Below are 25,055 nucleotides of genomic sequence, written 5' to 3' on the forward strand. Positions count from 1 at the left end.
CCTTTCAAGAAGGATCAGGAAGTGCATTTACTTTTCTGGACAACTTACCATGTAACTGCACATAACACAAATGACATTTCTTGCTTTTACAAAAACATAGGCCATACTGAAAATCTGGGGACTGTTAGAACCAAGTCGGCCACAGACTTTATAGAGAAAGTTCATACAATTGATTTAATCTTTAATTCAGAGGGAAAAAAGCAAACTGTAACTAGAAACAAATTGTATTTAAATGATATGAAGTAATGTTTTGTGCATTTTCTGTGCACTGCTGATGCAGTTGTAATGTTCCTTGAGTTGGGAGTTCTACACACTGTCACCAGGGAAGCAGGGCCCACGTGGGTGTTCCACAGTGCTTGTACCTTCTGTGCTGGCTGTCTTAGACACCTGAGCAGTTTCATTAATACACGATATATCAATATGACTGTATTCTTGCATGACTGTTTCTGTTGTAGTTGTCAATGTTACCGATTTTCCTTTTTTTTTTTTATAGGAAGCTTTTAACATCACATTGGATCACAAGTGTAAAATTTTCCAGGCCTTGAATGGAGCTACAGGTACAGATGTCTTCTCATGGATGTGAATGCCTATTTTCAGCATTCTCTCTTGCGTTAGAACATTTGGGGCTATGACCAAGGTGGCAACTTTTAAAATGTTAAAAAAAAGAAAAATCAAATACTGAATTTAATTTGATGTTTCCATATAGTTCAGAAAAAATCCTTTCCTGATGTCAGTACACTCCTGCAGAGTGTGTGCATGCACCCACACACTTAAGACTATCTGTACAGTCTGTGCACACTTTTGAGTACACTCATAGTGTGTGTGAGTATACCTGCACACTTAAGAGTACACTGTGTGCTCATCCTGCACACTTACAAATACACTGCTACAGAGCACATGTGCACTCCTACAGAGCATGCTCACTCACCCGTGCCCTGTGCACCTATGAGTACATACAAAGAGCATGTACACACTGATACACTTGGAAGTACATATGCAAAGTATGTGTATATACATGGACTTGTGTGCATATACTTAGAGCATGTGTCCACACTGGCACATAAGTGAGTACACTCTAACAGCATGCACACACACTTACACATGTGTTAGTACACTCCCACAGTTTGTGCACATAACACCTGCACACTTATGAGTATATGCACAAAGTGTACACACACCTGCATGAGTGAGTACACTCACAAAGCATATGTACATACCAGTACATATGTGAGTATGCTCTCACAGAGCATATGGGTACACATGTACACTTGTGAATACACAAACAAGCATGTTTGCATACTTGTGAGTTCACGTGTAGAGTGTATGTACACGAGTACACACCTGCACATGAGTACACATATAGCATGTATGTATCCCTGCACATTTTTAAGTACTGGCTCAAAGAACATGTGAATACACCTGCATACTTATGAGTAAACATACAGTATATGCACATAACTAAACACTTTTGGTTATTCAAACAGAACTTGTGCACACACGTACATACTTACACAGACATGTACATCCCTGCATAAATGAGTACATCTGCACAGATTGCCCATGTACATACTTGTGAGTATCCTTGATATTATTATTTATTTAGAGATACATATACCATAATATGACATATCAATGCATTAATCTATGTACTAAAAGTCAAAATATTTTTATCTATTAATTCATATTATTTTAAAAATTAAGAATATGTTATAGTTCTATATAGTTCATGGTGCTATCCATAGTGATTAGATTCTTAGGATAGAAGGCATGTAGTATTTAAAACTGTGAGGAGGGTTGGGGATTTAGCTCAGTTAGCACAAGGCCCTGGGTTTGGTCCTCAGCTCTTAAAAAAATAAATAAATAAAAATAAAACTGTGAGGAAAGGAAACAGATATACAAACACAGCCCCTCTCATGATCCTCTCTGTCTTTCTGGACTGTCGCAGAAGGCCAGTTGAGAGCTGTACATCTACCAGATGGCCAGTCAACTGTGAAAGTCTTGCTTATGCTAGGCAAACGCGCCTTCACCATACTCAACGTTGCTTGCCGTTTCTAGGCCGGTCTGGGTCCATTGCAGGTGGATAAGTTGTGATAGTACATCCAGCTGGTGTCACACTGCTAGGAAACAGGTCAGGGACCAGCAAAGCACGTGACAACCTTGCTTAGTGCTCAGGCATTTCGTTAGAAGTCAGCCTGTGTCTGTCCACACTATCCTTCAATTTTGAAAACTACTGACTTAGAGAAGATAGTTTCTATGCACTGAAAAATGTGATTATGTATCTTGGAAATCCATAGACCTACAACTGTTTGAAGTTAACACAAACTTTTCTCCTTTGAACCCAGATGAAGTGGTTTTAAAATTTGAAAATGCTAAAAGCAGAGTGAAGAATACGTTTTATGAAACACTGCCAGTGTTAATTAATGGAAACGGACCCACCAAAGTGAGTACCTGTGCCCTTAGTTCATTATCTGTGTCTCAGGGTCGGGCTGTGAAGCAACATGGGAGAGCCATCCTCTCTTTAAAAACAACTGGAAAACTTGAGTGTGAACAGTTTATTTACATTGTCTTTTTTCAGGGTAGCATCTGATTTAAAATAAACAGAATTTTCTCTTAGCAAGAGAATGACTTTTTATTCTATAGGTAGATACTTCACTTTAGTGTCTGCTGTTCTAGGAACAGTAAAGGCCAGAGGGCTGGAGAGCAAGCCTTATTCCTCTAATTGCTCAGAGAGTCTAGAAGAACCACCTGTGTTACACGTGAAAAGAAACAATTTCTTCAAATTTGATCTATAGTAAAAACAATGACTTAATCCATGCCCCCAAATCAGTGCTTAGCTGCTGTGACTTTGACTAATGGCTAGACAGGGGTGGGGGTAGGCTCTCTGTGAGTGCAGATGACATCATATTTGGAAGTGCTTTGAAGAGGACTCAGGAAAGTACTAGCACCCTGTGCCCAGAAGCCCAAGGCAGCCTCGCCCCCATAAGCCGCTTTCCACACCTTCCATGGTGGCCAGCAGAAAAGTCTACAGTTGTTATGAGGAAAACAGATGCCCTGGTGTATGGGAATTGGGAGGGGATGAGTAATCTCTGCCATGGGATGACAAATACAAGGACATTTCCCATCAAAAGTACTGTTTCCCAATATCTTAGTTACTCCTGATATAAAGGGCAGAAGGTGGAAAATTACAAAAACAGACTTCAGTTCTGAAAACTGAAAGCCATGCCCCTTGGTCCTTTACCCCTTAGGACTATTGGCTATTTCCATATTCATACAGGGAATTTAGTAGACTAACTGATGGCATAAATATTAAATTTTTATATTATTTCTAAGTGGGAAAGGTGTCAGTTCTGATATGTTGTGAGGATTTTTAATTTCAGGGACTTATACTTCCTTTTAAAAATTATTTTCAAGGATATTCTAATGAAGACTATGTATTTTTGTACTTTGCATTTTTCATGTCCTTTCCAAGTAACATGTATTAAGGGGCACATTTTTATATAACTTTTATTTTAATGCTCACTTGTTATTTGACAATCAGAAGTACTTTCTGTGTCTGTTTTTATTACGCATTGTAAATGCTACCATTGCTCCCTACCCCCTTTGAGAAGGTGCCGCTGTGTAGTCCTGGTTAGCGTGGCACCAACTTGTGGACCAGGCTGACTTGGAATTCAAAGAGATCCGTCTGCTTCTCCTTCTGGAGTTCAGGGATTAAAGGAGTACCTGACCATGCCCAGCCATACTGACTCTTGAAATGTCATAATGACTGTCATGATCATATGGTTTCTGACTTCTGAGTTACCATATCATTCAAAGCAGGTGCCCTGGTGACGCTTGTCCAGGTCTCAGGTTCGCAGAGGTTCAGTGTATCCACATCTGTAGCATCTAGGCAGCACCAAGGCTTTCCTGTCCTAATGCTGTGCTTACTGATTTTAGCACCTTCAATGCAGTTGAAATACTCGGATAGACCTGGGGAAGGACTTTGGTAAAATGGCTGGATGAGAACCCTCATCTGTGCTGTACTTTAGGGGCTTAAGAAGCTGCAAATACCTTGGAAGCACTTCTTTATGTGCTCGCACTGCTGTCTTTAATATGTTTGACTCTTTCTTTTGACTGTCTTACTTTTGCCATGTTAAAACAAACAAACAAAAACATGATTAGCCGGCGGTGGTGACACAAGCCTTTAATCCCAGCACTTGAGGAGGCAGGGGCAGGTGGATCTCTCCAAGTTCCAGGGCAGCCTGGTCTACACAAGCGAGTTCCAGGATATCCAAGACCATACAGAGAAACCCTGTCTCAAAGCAAAAACAGAGACAAACAAGCAAATAACATAATTATATAAGCATAATGAGGATTTGAGGTGTGTTCTTACAATGCTAATGTTAATTTACAATGGACACTGTGTGGTATCAAAATTGCAAAGCATGTAGTAACTTTGTTACATATACATCTGGAGAATGAATATCTTCTGCAGTGTCCCGATTTCAGAGAGTTTCAAGGTATTTTGAGGGCGCAAAGGGAATCATAGTGTGCTTGTTTCTTGTGCCTTCTTCCTTCTGTTACTGGCTACCCTTCAGAACATAAAATCAGTTTTTACAAAATGAAATGAATCCAGTAGATGCTTAGAAGGGAGGGTCCGGTCAGGGAGGAGGTAACCTGTCAGGTGGGTGAGCAGCTTACACTTTATCTTCTCCTTGGTTTGTGGAGTGACTGTATTAATCCCTTGCTGTGTCTGTCCTCTGAGCAGCACCCCAAAGCCTGGCTGACAGATGTGTCTCCAGAAGTATCTTAATGTTCTTTGGTGAGGAAGTGGCCTCACTCTTTGTTTTGTGTGAAGTGTTGGTGAGAGATCCCATTAGCCCTTCCCCATTTACTGCACATGTCTGTGCTGGACATTTAAACACATGTGTCTCATCGCTGCACACAGAACTCATGGTGGTTTGTCTAAATGTCTTGTTTGCTCCTTTAAAAGTTTGTTTGTTTGGCCTTTTTTTTTAAATCAATGGTAACTTCTAGTATTATTCCTTACATCAGATTATATCAAATACTATGACCTGCTGCATCTTTTATAACAACTTGGACATTTCTAGACATAGTTTGTAGCACTTAATGATTCATCATCTGAAGAAAGCTTTGTTTAACGTGTATATGTTGGGGATACATGTTAGTGTGACTAGGGGATTGTACCAGGTACAGACAGAATTCTGTGCAGCTGTGTGATTATATAGTGAGAACTTGGTGGGTAAAGACTGCTTCTGTTCATCTGTTTTTCCTGCACTTATTAGATTCTCCTGAATTACTTTGGAAACTATGTTCCCAATTCATGGACACAGGAAAAAGGCTGCACTCTTTGTGACTTTGACACAATTGACTTATCTACAGTAGATGTAAGTGGAATTCATTTGTATGAACTTGTATCAAAAATCTACATTGTCATGAAATGTGACTCAGGAAAAAGGCAGATTGTTTTATAGTTTCCATTGTATATTTGATAATGGCTTTATAATGTAAAAGTACAGTGACTTAGAATCTAGAAGCCTGTCTTTTGAATTGTTTTGAAAGCACTAAGAGCTGACAGTTGACCTCATTTGCCGTAAGGGTACTGAGCACCTACAGCATGCCAGGGAAGTCAGAGCAGCACTGGTAAAAAGAAAGTCCTCAGACATGTGACTGTCGCCGCTGTGGAGTGGCAGCAGGGTCCCACAGCACAGAGCCCTGGAACCTCTGAAACAAAAGCTTGATTTCTCCTCGCTGCCTGAAGAGAGGATCAAAAGTAAATTGTCTGCATTTGCTACCTTCTGAATAGAGCTCTATGTCACTTGAAAGTAAGGTTTTTTGGCCAGACTTTGAAGCAACAAACTAAATGTTTCCTATTTGGAAAGAGAGCCAAAGCAGTTCTGAATGAATCTGCACCATGGATATGTTTAAACGCTTGTCTTGATGTTTTTTGCAGAAAATGGTGTTGTCCTCTGGAAGGAGAATCAATTCCTTCTGTTTGGATTTTCCCTTCTAATTTAAACTTTCTGGTTCAAGGATAAAATGTTAGTGTTGAGGTTTTTATTCAGCATATAAATAATTTTTTTTCATGTTAATAATTTGGTTTGCAACTGCGTTTGACTTAAAACTTATTAAAATGTTCTACAAAGGGAAAATGATTTATTCCTAAATATAATAAAAGTCTGTAGTTTTTAAAACATAGTGATCATGCAATCGTGACATAGAAATGAAATATTTGTAGGAGTTAAGATCCCAGTTACAGCATATGTTTAGATGTGGGTCATTGCAGTTTCTTACTGGGTAAAATTAAATTTTTATTCATTTATGCTATGTGTGTGCATGTGTTTATGTACATGTTCGTGTGCACATTCTGTCTGCACGTGTGGAGGCCAGAGGACAGCTCATTAGAGTTGGTTTCCTTCTTTTACTACAGGAGTCCTGTGGGTCAGATAGTCAAGCTTGGTGGCAAACACCTTACCACCTGAATCGTCTTGCTGGCCCTCCATGTGTATATTTTAGATATATTTTTAATTTAATATTTAAATTAGTTTAATAAATATTTAACTCCCGTTGTCACTATTTAAAAAATTAAAACAGAACCATGCAATGGCTCTATATTCCTACTCTGAGTTTTATCTTGCTTATGTATAAATGTGGGATGGTTAACTTCTAAGGCAATTAGGATATTTGAATTAAACACATAAGAGAAGATGATGGACTGCCATAGGTTAATGTGTATTACAGATGTTTTCATATAACAGAATAAATGAAAGAAGTTACACCTAATACATGCTGAAAGTGGATTTAAGAAAACATATAAAAATGTTTTCATTAAGATAATATATTAGTCAAAGTAGTTCTTCTTATATAAAATAACATGCAAAAAACAGTAAAAGCAGCAAAACCTGTTAATAAGATGAGATCATTCCTCTCCCTCTTTCCTCTTCCTCTCCATACCCCTCCTTTTCTTTTTTCCTTTCTTCCTGTCTCCTCTTTCTCCATGCCCAGAGATAGGTGGGCACTCTACCAGTAAGCAGCATCCCTGACTTAGAACTCTGATTTTTTTTTTTAATAGAATTTTTCAAAACAGCATTCAGCTTCTTTCAGAGGAGCCCTGAAGGAAGTGATCACTTATGTAGGCTGTGTCTTATGTCACCCATATGGTGAATAGGATAATACCTTTCTTTAAGTTATAAGTCCAAGTCACAGGAACAAGAGGTAGTTCAGTAGAATCACTGTGACTGGCTTCCTAGGTATTGACCGTCAGTGGTTGGTGCAAGTCTAGTGAGTATGCCAATGGGAAAGTCTTGTGTTTCTTGGTTTTGTTTTGTTTTATTTTGTTGTTGTTTGTCTCTCCCCACCCTCCACCCCCACCCCCCGTGGTACTGGTTAAGATTTGAATAGATTTTAAAATCATACTGATCATAATTTCCTTTTGTGTTTACTGTAAAACATAGGTCCATCCAAAAGTAACAATAGGTATTTTTATTGAACAACCAACCCCTTTTCTACCTCGATTCCTGGACTTATTGTTAACACTGGATTATCCCAAAGAAGCACTGAAACTCTTTATTCATAATAAAGTAAGTATTTCAGTCTTGAGTGTTGAATGTGAGAATTTTTTTGAAGCAACTCCTCCTGCCCCTAAAAACCAAGTGGAATATTTTACTTGTATTATGTGTGAAGAATTGAAAGTTTAATCTAATATTAGGCTGAGCCACATGAAATTGACAGTTTCTATAGATCAAAATGGCTGCATATCAGCCATATTCACATAGCTTGTCAGCATAATTTATGAGGATGTGCAGAAGAGCCTGTGTTCCTTTGCATTGGGGTGACTTTGGGGCTTTCTTTTATAGACTGGCCATTGATGATTTTTTGTAGCAATAATACCATAGCTTTAGAATGGACATGATTCCAGAACTCTGCTTCCATTCGTCTCAAAGTGGCATGCCTCTCACCAGAGAAACTTGATACTGTTATTTTTGCAAGACATTCAGATCCTCCCAGACATGTAATTTAAGCATAGTCATTTCTGTCAATATTTGTTGTATTTCTTTCTGTTGAAAGTTGGTTCTTACTCCATATAGAAAAAGTTGATAGCCCCGAAGCATGTTGTTTTCTACTTTGTGGTAATAGGTTTTTGTTTAACTATTATTTTTTTCGGGTGTCTTATAATCATTTTTTTCCAGAGACTATTTTAAAATTTCAGAAACCTACCTTTAGTAAGTTCAGAGTTTATATCAGACATTTGCTGTCCCAAAATAATCACAACATAGATACTTAACACAGACAGTTTTTATACTGTTATTGTGCTTTTTTTGACCTTTTACTTGCTTTCAAATGGCCTTAAATTTCTTCACGTCAGTTTTTACCATTTTGTTCAAGGCTGTGTCATGCAGCCTTATGTGATAGCTGACCTTACCATGCTGTGACAGCACTTTTGAGAAGGCAGAGTGAGATAGGATGCATATAGAACGGCTCATACACTGCTGCTGGAGAGGGAATCCACTTGAACATCAATACAGCTGAGTCACAAGTCCTCCTTAATCAGTGATTTTACATTGCTTACTGTCTGTCAATATGAATTTGTTAAGTAGTCTCTTTTTGTCTAAAGACAGCTTTGTATGTGGTCATTAATTGCACTCTTTGCCTTCAAAGATTGTTGTTATATTTTATTTTTCATAGACTAATATCTGTTACATTTAATAAGCCTCTCTTCTGTATTTTTATGGCAAATATCTAAGATTCTTAGGCAGCAAGATTTTTTCCCTTTCAGTTAGAATTATTTTTAATGATTAGGATTTAAGTATTATTGTGGGATTTGACCTATGAGCAGGCACTGAAATAGTTTTGAAGCAACTTCTCCTTTTAGATATTGATATCAACCTATTTCATGTTTTTTGTGTGATTTTTCAAGTGATAGTTAAGTGCATTTTCTGTAATTCAATAACAGAATTATATAACTTACACTTTGAGTATGAAGCATTGTCTTTATGAACAATTCAGGTTGTCTGTTTCCTCTCTAATTTTTATATTTAAAATTTGTTACAGGAGGTTTATCATGAAAAGGACATCAAAGTATTTTTTGATAAAGCTAAGCATGAAATCAGTACTATAAAAATAGTAGGACCAGAAGAAAATCTAAGTCAAGCGGAAGCCAGGAACATGGGAATGTATGTCTGAATAATATATATTGAGTTGTTATTCTGGTAGATGAACTTTAAGAAAAAAAATCCCCCAAATTATTCTATTAAAGTTACAAGGCACCTCTTTGCATGTATAGGCCAACCATGCAGACACAGGAGTCAGTTCTGGGTGGGTATACACAGGAGTGGCCATGGAAGTTACTTATATTTTTCTTTAAACCGAGTCAAAATATTTAATCACGTTATGAATTAACTTCAGATAAAGATTTAAACAAAACGTAAATGAATATTATGACTAATAGCGAATGGCTTACATTTAAATTCACCATCCAGAGGCTGTGTAGTAAAGCTCCTTGGCGAATATGTGTGTTCCTGCTTAACATTGCTAATATTCTATACTCGGAGAGCTCCTTTTGTTCCCTTAATATTTCCAGTAGAGTGCTTGTAAAACTCTCCTCACTGAACTGTCGCGTCTTAGTGAACAACAAGTTGATGCTCTGACTGCTTTTGAGAGCTGCTTGTAAGAAGGCAAGGATGCTGTGCCTTCTTATCAGGAGACAGTCTTGTCTGTTGCTGCCTCTCATGCCTTGTACTGTGCAAGTCCAGCTCACAGCCAGGGTTTCTTCTTGGGTAGGACTTTAGAATAGTCAGAAATGCCCATATCCCTAACTCAATTCATTGGGCAATCCCTTGAATCCCCATTCGGGACTTACTCTCTCTGATGGTTTGAATAACTGTTGTAAGTTTTCCCATCAACTGTCCTGCTTGGTAGCTAGTTTGAAAAAATGTACTTGAGCAGAAAGTGGCCAGGGGGTCCAGCTGTGAGGCTGGAAAGATGAAGCAGGCAAGAGAATCCTAAATGCAGAAGCCATAGCATGTGGAGGTTTTCATAGTATCATCGGTGACTTAGTCCTTGGTTTCCTGTTGAAAACACTGAAGTCTCTCCTGGAAAAACATTTTCAGTGATCAGGCAGGACATAACTGTCTTAAAAAGCACTCTATGCAATCAAGTGTAAAATGTTAATACTTAAGGAGCCTTTAGCTTTATCTCTGTAATTCCTTTCAAACAAAGTTGTTGGTGTCTTAGCATGTATACGGCTGGGATTAATCTCATCAACACACACACACACACACACACACACACACACACACACACACACACGGAACCCCAACCCCCTAAAAATCTGAATTATTGGTGATAGAGTATTTCGCTTTGTGTATCGATCTGTTTGCATGTAAAAAGTAATATAGAATATAAATAAATTGGGGTAAGTTATATTTTCTTTCAGAAAACCTAAGTTTCACAAATTCCCATTGTTACCAGATGTTTTGTGCGTATGGTTTATGTGTGCACCTATCATGCATGCAAAAGCCAGAGCGGGGCATCAGATGTCCTTATCTATCAAGATCCACCTTTTCCCCTGAGATAGCATCTCTCACTTCCCTAGAGCCAGGCTGGAGGCCAGCTAGTCCTAGCCACCTCCTCTGTTTGAGTCCCTGAAGTACTGGGGTGACAGGCCATGCTTGGCTTTTTACATGGATCTGGGCCATACGTTCTTATCCTTGCACGGCAACCACTATTATATACTGATTCATCCTAAATGAATGTTTTTATGCCCTAAAATATTTAGTGACTTCAAATATATATCTCATTTGGCCTAAAATTGTAGTGATCTTTACCTACGGATATATGTGTAGATGAATTAGTCATTTTCAATATCAAGGCTGTTTTGATTGGAAAATACATCAGAATATTCCTACTTATGTTTGCTTTAGGCTAATATTTCCAAGCAGGAAATTTTATCTAATACTTATTTTATTTTCCTTCTCAACATCAGGGATTTCTGCCGTCAGGATGAAAAGTGTGATTACTACTTTAGTGTGGATGCTGATGTTGTTTTGACAAACCCGAGAACTTTAAAACTTTTGATTGAACAAAACAGGTACTAAGATTTAACATGAATTCATTAGTAATATGATAATTTCCCACATCTGTGTGGGCCCAATGCCTGTGTAATCAATGGAGGTAGGTCACATTCAACTATCTACTATGCTTTGTAAGCTCCCAGGACTAAGTATTCCATTAGCAGTCTTAGAAATGAAAGCATTCAGTAATACTTAGTCAGACTGTGGCTGTTAGTGGTATTTGGTCTATTTTTCTATTTAAAGCTAAGTTCAATTATGTTAATGTTTCCAATACTAGTTAATTTTCATTTTTTATCATCCTTAGATGTTTTCATAGATATTTCATTCATATTTTCATAGATAGGCCTTCATAAAACATCAGTTATTTCAGAGTTCTAGCTCTCGAATCAGACATTTCAGATATACTGATCATTTCACAGCCAGCTGTAATTGCATTTATTGTTGTACTGACTGTAACTGAGCCCCTGTTCTCACTGACTCACATTGAAATGGAATGAAGACATTATGGATATCTAGTTATAAGGCTCTTAATCCTACTTGTTATACTACAGCTACTACTGATGCTGTTGCTATTCACTGCTCCTCATAGCTCGCAATTGCTGTTTGTCTACATTAACACAACTGTTTCTCAAAGTAAAGAGAAAATGTAGAAGCTAAAATGTTAGCATGACTTCACTATGCTAAGTAACATATATAGGAAGTTTGTAATGCTGCTCCAGGAGACACTGAGATTATAAATTTTAAGGGTTTTTTGTTTTTGTCTTAATTGTCAAAATACTTGATGTCAGTTATGGACATTGAACCATTGTTCCCTGAATACCTGTAAAGCTAATTTATACCTTTATTTCTAATGCTATAGTTATTCCACAATACAAATCCACATGCTTCTGGCCAATGTTTGGTAAATAGCAAAGTTAAAAAAAATAGCTTGGTAGGCATATATTTTTTTAAGTTAATTTTTATGTGTATAAGTACTTGTCCTGCGTGTATGTCTGAGTACCACGTGTGTGTGTGTGTGTGTGTGTGTGTGTGTGTGTGTGTGTGTGTGTGTGTGTGTCTGTTGCCTAGAGACTTGAAGAGGCTATCAGCTGACATAGGGGTTATGGGAACTGAACCTGGGTCCTCTGGATAAGGAGCCAGTGCTCTTAATCACCGAGCAATCTCTCTAGCCTTCATATATAATCTTTTATATATTTGTCTTACTTTTATATATGTATAAGGAGGCCAGCTCCTCTTCACAAGTGTTGGGCATTTTGAAACAGGATTCTTTGTGGAAAATGTTCAGTCCATAAGCATTTTGGAAGAATCATGAGCTTTTGTTAAATTGTATGGTGCCACTGCAATATAAAAGTAATTATGGAGGAACATCAGACTTTTTACTCATTTGGACAAGATTGATATTATAAATAGGATTTCCCAAGGGAAAGCCTGACATATTTCAAATTTGTACTGTGTCAGTATAAACAGGACCACTTTCCAAGCAGTTATTAAAACAGACTATTGTCACAGTCTCTTACTCTGTTTGCTATGGCTCTAACAAAAAGCCACCAACTGGGTGAAGTATAAACAGAAGTTCATTTGACTCATAGACTTGGAGACTGGGTGGTTTGGCATCGCCTACAGGGCTGCTGCAGGGCTGCTGCAGGGCTGCTACAGGGCTGCTGCAGGGCTGCTGCAGGGCTGCTACAGGGCTGCTGCAGGGCTGCTGCAGGGCTGCCTGGCTGTCCGGTAACCTTCTGGCCATATTGTGAGGAGAGGAGGGACAAGATGAAACTGTAAGAGCAGGGAGCGAGGGAGGAAATGAGTCTCAAGATCCCTCCTCTTTGATTACCTTCTCGGAAGTTAAAGCCGAGATGCACTGGTGACCTCCCAAAGTCCTGTCTCAGCACCGTCAGGGTAGCGAGTCAATTTCAACTCTCGTTTCCTGAGGACTTTCCGTTCCAGACAAGCGGCTCTGTTTTGTTTTCTGAAGTAAAGGCTGACGTATCCATTGCTACCAGGCCAGCTTACAACTACAACCCAGTTTAAAAAGTCATAAAATACTGGAGACAGATGGTAAAGTGATTAAGATTTGTTTTAGGAACATTGCCTCTTCAATGTCTCAGCCCATCTGCGTGTGTTGTTTTTCGTTCAACAAATATTCACTGGCTACCTTACTACTGTAGAGAGTGTTCAGTTTGCCAGTTTTACTTGAATTTAATTTAAATACAATGAAATAATTTAGTTTGACTCTCGTAAGATGTAACTAATGAATTGTTAAAAGGTTATCTTAATATTTTGTTAATATTTTGAATAAATTTTCCCCTTTTGTTGCTTCTTTCATTTAGTATAATTGAAATTTTTTAATGTATTCATTGAAGAAAGATGTTGGGATTTTTTAAAATTTTGTGTAATATGTATATATATATAGATAGATACATATATACATTTATATATATACATACACAAATAATATATTAAATTAACTTCACTGTGTTAGGTGTCTTACAAAATGTACACTTCTGATAATTTAAAGATCAGTGATGATGTCAGTTTCCCTTCCTTAGGAAGATCATTGCTCCTCTTGTGACACGTCATGGAAAGTTATGGTCCAACTTCTGGGGAGCACTGAGCCCTGATGGGTACTACGCTCGCTCTGAAGATTACGTGGATATCGTTCAGGGGAACAGAGTGTGAGTTACCTGATTTAATCTTTTCATGGACAGAACTGTAAAGATCTGCTCTTATTAATATTACTTGGTAATCATTTTTATCTCCCTTCATTTACTTAGTGTGAATTTGAGAGCTTGGAAATCACAATACTGAAATAGTTATATAAAAACAGTATATATACATATATATAATGTATTTTTTTAAGTTAAAAAGTATTCTTTATCATTAATGGGACAACCTCATTGCTGTGTGATACTTGGTTGCCATGGGTGCCCATCTAGTGGTAGAGAGGAGTAGAGCTCTTTCCTGAAAGTTGGGAAAGACAGTTTAATTAGCTAATTCATTTAATAGCTCCAATGAAGTTGTCTTGATTGCCTTTAAAATTTATAAATACAGAAATACTAATACAGAAAACCAGAACTTCCAGCATTCCCAGTTGCATGTGGTGGTTTGTTGTTGGTGGTGTAGCTTTTAGTTTGTTTTCTCATCTCTGTGTGGAGTAGCGAGTTGTATACAGATAAAGATAGGAAATTTCACTGATAGTTGATTTCCATCTTTTAGATGTTAAAAAAATACATGTGCAATAAAGCATGTATACAAATAATATTTACTTCCTAGATGATAGTTGATATTTTCTAAATAAAAAAAAAAATCAATCAGTCAAATACCAAATGAATTCTGTTAAAGAAATACTAGGCAAGAATGTTGCTCTTTTTTCCAGATGTAGACTAGCACACTTTGTCTTAATTATCCAACTCACCTGCTCAGTTAAAAAGTGGAATGTACTGTGGCATCTAGAAAGAGGTACCCTGCCGGGCGGTGGTGGCACATGCCTTTAATCCCAGCACACGGGAGGCAGAGCCAGGCAGATCTCTGTGAGTTCGAGGCCAGCCTAGGCTACCAAGTGAGTTCCAGGAAAGGCACAAAGCTACACAGAGAAACCCTGTCTCGAAAAAACCAAAAATAAATAAATAAATAAATAAATAAATAAATAAATAAATAAATAAATAAATAAATAAATAGAAAGTGGTACCCTTAGGTTAAATACCTTATACTTTTTTTGAAATGGTGCATGGTGAGGGAAGGGGTACTTTCCTTCTGAAAATAAGGATTGCCATAGGAGCTTTACATCTGAATGATGCAGCTATTGTAAAGGTTTTGTTGTTGTTGTTAGCTGCTAGCATGGTAGGTAAGGAATTAGTATTAAGACAATTCTTTGTTATTTCAACTACTTTTATACACTCTAAAGTGACTTACATAGGCCATATATGTGATATTTTCCGTGGGTTGGATGGAAATGAAGGTTGTCAAATACAGAGCAGTGCATTCACGTTTATTGTAGTAAGGCATTGCTGTTTTGTACACAGTGATTTCCTGCCTGACTTACCCACAGAATAAAGAGGTTGGTAGGGACCTTGGTCAGTTAGTCAGCCAGAGGAGAGAGTGACAGCTGATGCCATGTGTGTGTGCACCTGCATTTGTACCCTTGGAAAGAAGCATCATGTATTCCATCATGATTAATGTTTGAATTTACCTGACAAATTATGTAGGTCTAAAGGCCTTTTGATTTTTGATATTTTCTCATCTAAGTAAGACAAAATGATGTCCTTCTACATTTCCTTGGTTGAGATTTTCCCTTTCTATTTTCTAAAGTGACAGACACAGGCTTCCAGGTTGGTATCTCCCAGATAGAAGGAGTCGTCTCAGAATGGGAGTGGGAAAGATGAAGAAAGAAGAACTGTCTGTCAACACCTACACTTCAGCTGTATTTCCTCACCACTTCCCCTTTCTCCACACAGATTGAACATAGTTCAGTGAATTTCATGGGAATATAACTTTTCTTTATTACTTTTTTTTTTTTATTTTTTGTAGTGTTTATAAAGTTCTGTAGTATAAATACTTCTCTGGTGGATTTGAGTTTCTAATGCAGTTAGGCACTGGTGTCTACTCTAGGGAGTTATGCCAGCGAGGGCCTGAGCACCTCTGGATCAGTGTCGTTGCTTTTGCTATCAGTGGTTTATGATTAGACAGAAAAGCCTCTGTACAGTAGAGTACATGACCTAACTGTAGCAGCGGTGGCAGGAGAGCCCCCCAGCTAGATACAGCCTAAATGAAAGTGTCAGAAGATAACTTCTCCTAATCCTCGCTAGGATGTATATATGCCAGAACACTTCACATTCATCAAATAGCGTATGTTTTATGATGGAATAATTTATATATATATATTTATATATAAAATCTTAAACATACATAAAGCATTTATTTTAAAATGTAAGCATGAAGCACATTGTTTGTATGTATGGTATTTTTGGAATATATCTTTTACTTTCAGAGGAATTTGGAATGTCCCATACATGGCTAATGTGTACTTAATTCAAGGAAAGACACTCCGATCAGAGATGAGTGAAAGGAACTATTTTGTCCGTGATAAATTGGATCCTGATATGGCTCTTTGCCGAAATGCTAGAGAAATGGTAAGCTGCGGCTTGCTTGAACATTCGACAGGATGGCTTGCTTTTCCAGTCCGTGTGTTACTGTATTTGGATGCCTTTTTTGTCCTTATTTGTAAATACTAGCCAATTTTTTTGGTTCTATATTTTTTGGAGAATAATTTGTGAACATTTGTAGCATAGTTTTTAAATGTTAGCATAGGCCTTACTTTCAAGCCACATAAGATTTTAATAAAGACAGAATTAAGAATAAGCTTTGTTCTTTTAAGATCTTTACTCAGATCTGGAATTCTGTACTAAGAAATCGAGTTTAGTTAATGTTAGTTTGAATGAAATGTTCTTTACACATTTAGTAAGCATATAATTTTGTGAAATCAGTGACTGTGTTTTTTCTAAGTGTACCCTATAATATTATTGATGGTACACTCTTACAAGGCAGGCTCCCTAAACTAGGGAAATAGTATATTTAATCTGTATGAAAAACTGATGATACATTAGTGTTTTAGAAATGGACTTTTATAATAAAACATAAATGCTTATAGAAAATAATTTTTCAAAATACACAAAATATGTTTTAATTCAGAAAACATATTTGTAAGATTTTCTGTTTCAGATATTATGTTATTTTTCAATTTATATAAGCAGTCACAGCCTTAGGAATATCAGAAAAGTTGGCAAGTATTTTTTCTTAGTTTAACAAGGCATGTGTTGTTCCAGTGTGTTTATTGCCTGTGTACTGCCTGTGTACCTGTGCATCCTCTCTGAACACCCTCAGTACCTATGGTTGTGTTTGTGCTCATGTTTGGCTGACTTCACTCAACAGCGCATCCGGAATGGCCTCTGTTACTCATTTTTTCCCTTTGTCTTAGCGATGTTCCTAATGAAGTTTTGCTAAGGAATGAGCTTGAACCTGTGTGTCACCAAACAAGTTACAGTAAAACAGTGGGAAGGCTGGAAGTTCTTTGTGTGCTCTGCAAGCTTTGCCTGTTTTGCATGTTGTCTAGGGAGGACATTTCACAATGTCAGCTTTTTATCAGAGCCGCTGTGTTCATTTACCACGATGCCTGGCAAATAGGTGTGCAGATCAACTGACCCACTGCTTCTCTTCATTTTAGACCTTACAAAGGGAAAAAGACTCCCCTACTCCGGAAACATTCCAAATGCTCAGCCCCCCAAAGGTGTCATTTTTATTTATTTTTATTCATTTTTCTTTATGTAATTATGTTAGATGTGCTGTGTTGAGTGGCAGTTAAGTATCCTTAAGAGCCGCCTTTGCATTGATGGGTAAAATGTTGGTACTCATGGGCTCCTTATCTGTCTGTATGTGTGCTGTGGGATTTTGCAGGAGTGTTGCTTGATGGTCAGCTCTTGGGTCATTGAAGTTATTTACATTTTATAATTAGCAGGTGAGAGAAATAACCTCAGATACTTTTACTCAATGTTGTAGGGTTTTGGGGTGCTGAGGAGAGGAAAAGGAAGTAGGTATAAAGTCCACCTCCATTAGAGATGAGGTTTTGGCATTTTCTGATGTGTTTGCTTGCCACTGATCTTTTCACCAACAAGAACAGGTACAAAGAGACATCCTTGGTATCATCCACATTTGTTTGGTTTAGGGAAGAACAAGAGACTTCCCTCTTAACTGCCTTAAGATGCCTAGAGAATTGTGCTGGGTCTGAAACAATACAACAGAGGAATACGAAGTACTGTGGAAGTCCTTCCCATATCTTGAGTTCTCATAAAATACGCATTTCTTTGAAAGGAAAAGAAGCCGAAAAGAAGATGCATGTCATTGCCCGTGCATGTCTGAAAAATCTTTCTGCTTTCAAACAGGGTTTTTGTTCCTGTCTGTCTCTAGGGTCCTTAAGAAAGTGACAAAGCATCCCACTTCCCCCTCTTCTCAGTTGACCATAAGTGCTGTTAGTTTGGTGTGTTTTCTGAGTTTCTAATGATTTTTATTTATTTTAAATGATATACATGTTTTATGAAAAATTAAAATGCATATTTATGAATTAAATATAAAAGTTAATGCATTCTCTATATTTTTTCCATGATTAAATGTCCTGTCCTTTGAGAGTAATACTGCTGTTTTTGGTACATAGGGTATGTTTATGTACATTTCTAACAGACATGAATTTGGACGGCTATTGTCAACTGCAAATTACAATACCTCCCATTTCAACAACGACCTCTGGCAGATTTTTGAAAACCCTGTGGTATGTTCATGTTCAACTCCCTTTGTTTATCTTCCTGTCGCTCTAAGTGGATATAAATCGAGTAATAACATTAGCACATAAATGTTTCTAAATGAGTACAAATAATTGTATTTTATGATGTGCAATAGTTCTAAACTTGATCAAGAACTTTTTAAATTTAAGACACACATTACCTTAAAGAAAAGGAAAAATCAGTTTCTTTGCTTTCTCCCAAAATTCCTACTTTCCATATTCAAAAGTACCATCTAGTTCTTAACTATAGTTTTAGAAGAAAAAAAAATCACATACATATCTTCAAAAGGGGGAAAAAAAAAGACCTCAGTTACTAAAGATATGGTTTGGGAATAAAAATCTCCCTGCATGCAAAATGCATTAGGTTCATCCCCAGCTGCCCCCACCCTCAACCCTCACATACACAAGATACATTGAGAAGTTAGTTTGGAAAAATACCCGTTGTTTTTCGACTTACTAAAGTGTTGATGACGATTTTGTAAATCTATACTGAAGATAGCCAAAGCACAATGCGGAGTAAAGCTTTCTCCCGTATAAAGAAACATGTTCTTAAGCTGAAGAAATTTGAGTCAGATGGTAATAGCTCTTGGATTTGAATTATCGGGACCCCTTGCTGCAGTATGGTGGCACATTTATCCCTTGAGAAAGCTTTCTTGAGTAGTCGTTTCGGTTGCCTTCTTAAGATCTCTTCCCCTTGCCAACAGTGAGTTTTGAATTATAAAGAAGCAGGACACCTGATGAGAGTAGTCTTTGATTTTACAGAAATAACAGGATCCCAAGAAAGAGTGACTTTGAATACGGAATCCTCTGTTGATAGAAAAAGAATAGTGCACTTTTTTTTTTTTTTTGGCATATTGGTATTTTAAAATACTTTATCCTATTTTACCTGCATATTTTCATCTTTAATACAGGAAAACTGGAAATGGTTTTCTTTTTTATGGAGAGTGTAGAATCTACACATTTAACTTGGGTTTTGAATTTTTGAATGTTTTGAGGGGTAGAGTTTCTTGGTTATCAGCTTCCAGGTGAGCTCTTAGATCGTATCCTGCATTGTATATATTCCTGTAGGAACTCAGCTCTGTTGACAGGTTACAGGGAAAGTACTGAGCTAAATAGGCTCTGTTTACCTTCCATGGCTCTGGTCATTCTTTCAGAGTTACTTTAGTCTGAAGATGTTCTGTGGCAGAATACTTAGTGATTTCCCCATTTTCAGAGTTTTTAAAGGATAAATGAGATTATAATTGATTCAATGACTAGAAAGATGTTTTCAAATAAAGAGTTAGTGAGTGTTAGTGCCCAATATAAAACATTAGGGACTTTAACATCAACAAATTTAAAAAGATGACCCAGCCTAACCGGAGTGTGAGGGCTATACCTAAGCAGGGAGCTTTTCTACCCTTAACACTCTGAACTACATTCCCAGCTCTATTTTTTTATGTTTAAACACCACATGTTTAATTTTGCTTGTATATATTCTTAAATATTGCATATAAATCTATACATTATAATATTCAATTTTAGTAACCTGAGACATCAAACTTTATAGATAAAAGGCTTTCTTTAGAGATTGAAATATAAGCTGGCTTCTGAAAATTACTATTTTGTCCAATACACAGCTCTTTATAAGTTATTTGAATGATTTCTATAATGTATATACTTATTTATGGAAAAGTTATTTGTTTAATGTGCTTTTATTTTTTTTAGGACTGGAAGGAAAAATATATAAACCGTGATTATCCAAAGATTTTCACTGAAAATATAGTTGAGCAGGTTTGTACTAATAATTGTAATGTGTAGAGTGGTTTTCCTATAATTTCAACAAAATCTGATTTTGCTACATTAGCAGGAATTTTAAATATGGAAAAATTGTTGTTTAGGTACAATTCATGAGGTTTACTTACAGCTTTTACGTTTTTAATGGAGCCTTGCCTTAAAAGCTCACTCTTGGAAAACACAGACATGCAACTAAGTACTGGTGCTCCCTCGAGCCTCAGGAGTTGGGGGACTGTTGATAGAAAGTGGTACAGTTGAAGCTTATCTCTGGAAAACACTGGATTCTCTTTCTTAAACAGTCTTTACATAGAAAGACTTATTAAAAATGCACTATATTTCAGTGTTCAAAACTGTCACTCAGATTCGATTTCGAGAAAGACCTTTCATTGCTTCTGTGATACACCATTGCTTTATGTACCAAGAGGAAGAAAAATACACTACCAGTTAACTGTGATAAAATGATTTTCTAGTGAAGATTTTAATATGTGTGTGTGTGTGTGTGTGTGTGTGTGTGTGTGTGTGTGTGTATTGAAGAGAGAGAGAGCGCGCTATTACTGATATTGCTCTGTCTTCTAATTGTGGCATTGTATTACAGCCTTGTCCAGATGTCTTTTGGTTTCCCATATTTTCTGAAAGAGCCTGTGATGAGTTGGTCGAAGAAATGGAGCATTATGGCCAGTGGTCTGGGGGAAAGCATCACGTGAGTTGTAACTTTACAGAAAGGAGTGAAATGGGGCGGGGCGGGGCGGATATTCAGAGATTTCAGAGGACACGTACCTCTTTGTTGTTGTTGTAGTTATCATATCTCAGACTGTGATCTAAATGAATTGGCCATCAAGAAAGCTTTAGTCTAATTTCACTGGTTGCTAATTGTTTTAAATCCCTCTGTACCTGGGTTCCTTTCTCATTTATGAGAGTAATCACACTGTTTGGCCATGAGGGATCAGTGACCCTGGACTGGAATTGATTCACTGATCTCCGTTCTTTTCCAAGGACAGTTTTTAATCCCTGTGCTCATTTTCTTGGTGCACTGTAGTAAAAATGCTAGGAAAACATCCAATGTCGGCGTGGTTTTGTGTGTGTGTGTGTAAGATGGTGCTGTGAAATCTGTAATTCTGCTTTTTATTTACATCCGGTTAGGAAACTTGGCAGGCAGTCACACCAGCATTGATCCCATGTGTCTCTTTAAGAAGCCACAGGGACAGACAGCCCTAACCTTACTGCTCCTCAACCTTGCAGTGGAGTTGTAGTGGGATATTTTGACTCTTCTGCATTTGTCTCACTTGGCTCACAGCTGTGCAGCTGACCAGGAGGAGGTGCTTTCAAAATATGGGGAAGAACTCATAAGTCTAGAGGTGGCGGTGTGCTGGTAAACAATTGTTGAAAGACTTGGACTTCACCAAATTAAAGCAAGGTTTGCAGGGCCTCTGATTCAAAGAACACATCAGTGGAATCTACCCTGATGGTGACTGTAAAACATTAATTCCAGGGGCGTGTGTGTGAGGATTTAGGGAGTCCATTTTATCAACTTTACAGTGATATTAAAACTCATATTTACAATAAGTAGCTAAACGTTTTCTAACTGAAGCTCGTTTCACCATTGATACATGTCATGTGCAAAGTTCTGTTATCTAAATGGTCTTGATCTTTTAACTAAAACAGATGGCACACCATAATCAAACAACTGTATATTTTATTATGCATTGTGATTCTTAATTGAAAAAAATACCCAGATAATATCAATATAAATTGTCTTGATGTATTAATGTGTATTTGTAGGATAGCCGTATATCTGGTGGTTATGAAAATGTCCCAACTGATGATATTCATATGAAGCAAATTGATCTAGAGAATGTTTGGCTTCACTTTATCCGCGAGTTCATTGCTCCAGTTACGCTGAAGGTCTTTGCAGGCTATTACACAAAGGTAGTTGTCCTGTTCCTCCTGCCTACAACCTACCAGTTCCCACACGAATATGCTCTTCTGCCTTTGCATTGTTAACAGTTCTACTGTGTTGCTTTCCTAGGGATTTGCACTGCTGAATTTTGTAGTAAAGTACTCACCTGAAAGACAGCGTTCACTTCGTCCCCATCATGATGCCTCAACATTTACCATCAACATTGCTCTCAATAACGTAGGAGAAGATTTTCAGGTAATTATGACAAAAATATTGAAAATTTCCTGGAACTATGCATTATGGGGAAGGCTCTGCTGCTGAAATTTGTTTTTCATTTGCTATTTAGATGGCATGGTTAAAAATTGCTACTTATTAAAAATGAGAACTATTACATTGACATATTTGTGTTTATCTTTTTCAGGGAGGTGGATGCAAATTTCTAAGGTATAATTGCTCCATTGAATCCCCACGGAAAGGCTGGAGCTTCATGCATCCTGGGAGACTTACACATTTGCATGAAGGACTTCCTGTTAAAAATGGAACAAGATACATTGCAGTGTCATTTATAGATCCCTGAGTTATTTACACTACTCAGACTGAATTGTTCTTTGAGATGACTGGCACGAACATGTCTTTGAAGTTGTGCTTGAGAAGATGAGAGGAATATTTAAATAATGTCAACAGAACAACTTTACTTTGGGCCAAACATTTGAAAACTTTTTATATGAAATTGTTTGATGTTTCTTAATGTCTGCTCTGAGCCTTAAAACACAGGTTGAAGAAGAAAGGAAAAAAAAAGTGAAAGTTGGTATTTATTTCTATGCTTTAACTGTCTCTGAAGGTAATGACAAGTTATAAAATGTTTAGGTACAAAGGCATGAATGATAATAAGCCTAGTAATATTTTCTTATTTAAGAAAAACCTGAGATTTTATTTATCATTGTGAAGAAGTATAGAATGTCGTTATAAATGAAAATCAGCAAGTCTGGAAACCTGGAATGATGACGATTACTGAATTTACATGTAACTATTAAGCCATGTCGACCTCTGTGTAGGTCTGTTTCTCGGTAATTAGGAAGAAAATCCAAAGAAAATATTGCACTAGGTTTCCTCACGAAGCCTAGTGCAGCCGGCCAGTGGGAGCATATCCATTGGAAGTACACATAGCACGTGAGTCGGCTCTTGCTTTCGATTGGACAGTGGACCCCTGCGTTCCTCCAGGGCAAGCTCTCAGGGGAAGCTCATATCTTTCTGCTTTGCAAAGTGCTTAACTCCAAGTGTCCTTAAAGCAGGAAGTTTGTTTCCTTCTGTTCTTTCTCCCCTGCTAATTCTAGAAACTAGTGAGGACACAAAACAGTTTCATTGAGATTAGTAGTACATTTTACAGTGTTTTTAAAAACTTCTTAACTACTTGAATTTTATATCAGGAAAATGGGTTTTGAGCCTTGTTTCTTCCTTTTTACTCCAAGTTGTTCTCCCCCCCCCCCCCCGGGGGGGGTTTCCTTGCTTTACTTCACCATAATTTTATTATTCCTTAGTTGTTTTATTGCTTTTCCTCTACTCCACATTTTAAAAATCTCCACAGCCAAAATTTTTATTTCAGTTTTCAATATTTCTCTGAAAGCGGTTTAAATATCTTTATTATAGCTACTGTTTTTAATTTAAAGGTTAAACTTGAAGAAAGTTCTTATTCCCGGTGCCAAAATTCATTTTTCTAACTCTCTGTGTTAGAAAATGATGAAAAATAAAATAATTTAAAATAAACAGTGCTTTTCTGTATTATTTATTGATGGTTCTTTAGAAGAGAGTATATTGTAAACTAGTTTGGGAGCATATCTGGATATAATAGCTGTAATTATTTCATTTAGCTTGACGGTTTAGTATTATAGCAAAATCACTATCTAAATTTTAAATTCAGTTACACGTCTGAACTCTTACAGTGACCAGGGAGTTGATATTACTCATTTTTACAGGAGTGGAAATGACAGCCACACGTTTGATCGACATACATATTTGTCTCGTGGTAGTTTCCGGTCTGTAATTATCCAGGCTCTGTCCCAGGCAATGAGTCCATAGTGATTCAGCTGTAGTCATCACTAGGAGATTGATTTGGGAAGGAAGTTGGGTTCTTTTCTTGTACTCTCCTTTGTAGCAAGAGTTCTTGTTGGACTACCTTTGGACTACCAGCCCACAAATAATGACACAGAGATTTATTAATTATGAAAGCTTGGCCTTAGCTTAGGCTTTTCCCCAACCAGCTCTTATGTTGCACGAATCCTAAATGGACTTACAATAAAAACCTCGAGCCAGATATCAGGTTGAAAGCTGAAAGATCAGAGAAGCAGAGCAAGCCACAGCTGCCACCTCTTACCTCACCAATTCCTAAGCCTGAAAGAGCCAGAGTTCCTGTCTCCTCTGGCCTTATATTCCTTTCTCTGCCCAGCCATATCCCTTCCTGTTTCAACCTTCCTAGTGCTGGGATTAAAGGTGTGTGATCCCAAGTGCTGGAATTAAAGGTGTGTGCCACCACTGCCTGGCCTTTAGTGGCTTGTTCTGTCCTCTGATCTTCAGGCAAATTTTATTTGTTCAAAATATCACCACACTCTTAGAATTTAATTAACCCATATATATTTTTCAGACTACATTCTGCCATATAGCTCAGTCACCTCCTCTTAGTATGGTACATCTGAGTTGCTCAGACTCTGCTGGTGAAATCATGTGCCTACATTCTTCCTACCAGTTTCTCTCTGCCCATAAACCTTGCCTATTCTCTCCTATTAGCTATTGACCATTTAGCTCTTTATTAAATCTATCAGGAGGCACCATAGATTGAGACACCTCATTACAGTGTAAACAAATACTCTGCAACACTTCCTGGTGGCCCTAAATATCCACAGTCAATCAACTAGATTGAGGAAGTGTTTTAGTAGAGATTTGTGAATTTAATTGCACTTCAGACAGAATGTTGACAATATGTAGATCTGGTTGG

At 37.4% G+C, this 25,055-nt stretch overlaps 1 protein-coding gene across 2 annotated transcripts in view; it reads left to right on the top strand.

Moving 5' to 3' along the window:
* Window positions 1–23,562, top strand: part of Plod2 (procollagen-lysine,2-oxoglutarate 5-dioxygenase 2) — a 71,764-nt gene extending 48,202 nt beyond the window's left edge. The window contains exons 6-20 of one of the 2 annotated variants that reach the window (XM_059268370.1): window positions 494–557; window positions 2,343–2,440; window positions 5,283–5,384; window positions 7,452–7,577; window positions 9,049–9,170; window positions 10,982–11,086; window positions 13,616–13,741; window positions 16,054–16,195; window positions 17,287–17,349; window positions 18,271–18,384; window positions 20,101–20,166; window positions 20,765–20,869; window positions 21,949–22,095; window positions 22,196–22,321; window positions 22,488–23,562. In XM_059268370.1, coding sequence (XP_059124353.1) covers window positions 494–557; window positions 2,343–2,440; window positions 5,283–5,384; window positions 7,452–7,577; window positions 9,049–9,170; window positions 10,982–11,086; window positions 13,616–13,741; window positions 16,054–16,195; window positions 17,287–17,349; window positions 18,271–18,384; window positions 20,101–20,166; window positions 20,765–20,869; window positions 21,949–22,095; window positions 22,196–22,321; window positions 22,488–22,643 — 1,662 coding nt within the window. In that variant the 3' untranslated portion in view covers window positions 22,644–23,562. The remainder of the gene's footprint in view (window positions 1–493; window positions 558–2,342; window positions 2,441–5,282; window positions 5,385–7,451; window positions 7,578–9,048; window positions 9,171–10,981; window positions 11,087–13,615; window positions 13,742–16,053; window positions 16,196–17,286; window positions 17,350–18,270; window positions 18,385–20,100; window positions 20,167–20,764; window positions 20,870–21,948; window positions 22,096–22,195; window positions 22,322–22,487) is intronic. The other variant, XM_059268371.1, reaches the window with a different exon arrangement.
* The last annotated feature ends 1,493 nt before the right edge of the window (window positions 23,563–25,055 follow it).

Source organism: Peromyscus eremicus, chromosome 7 (assembly GCF_949786415.1).
Source record: "Peromyscus eremicus chromosome 7, PerEre_H2_v1, whole genome shotgun sequence".
Classification (NCBI taxonomy): domain Eukaryota; kingdom Metazoa; phylum Chordata; class Mammalia; order Rodentia; family Cricetidae; genus Peromyscus; species Peromyscus eremicus.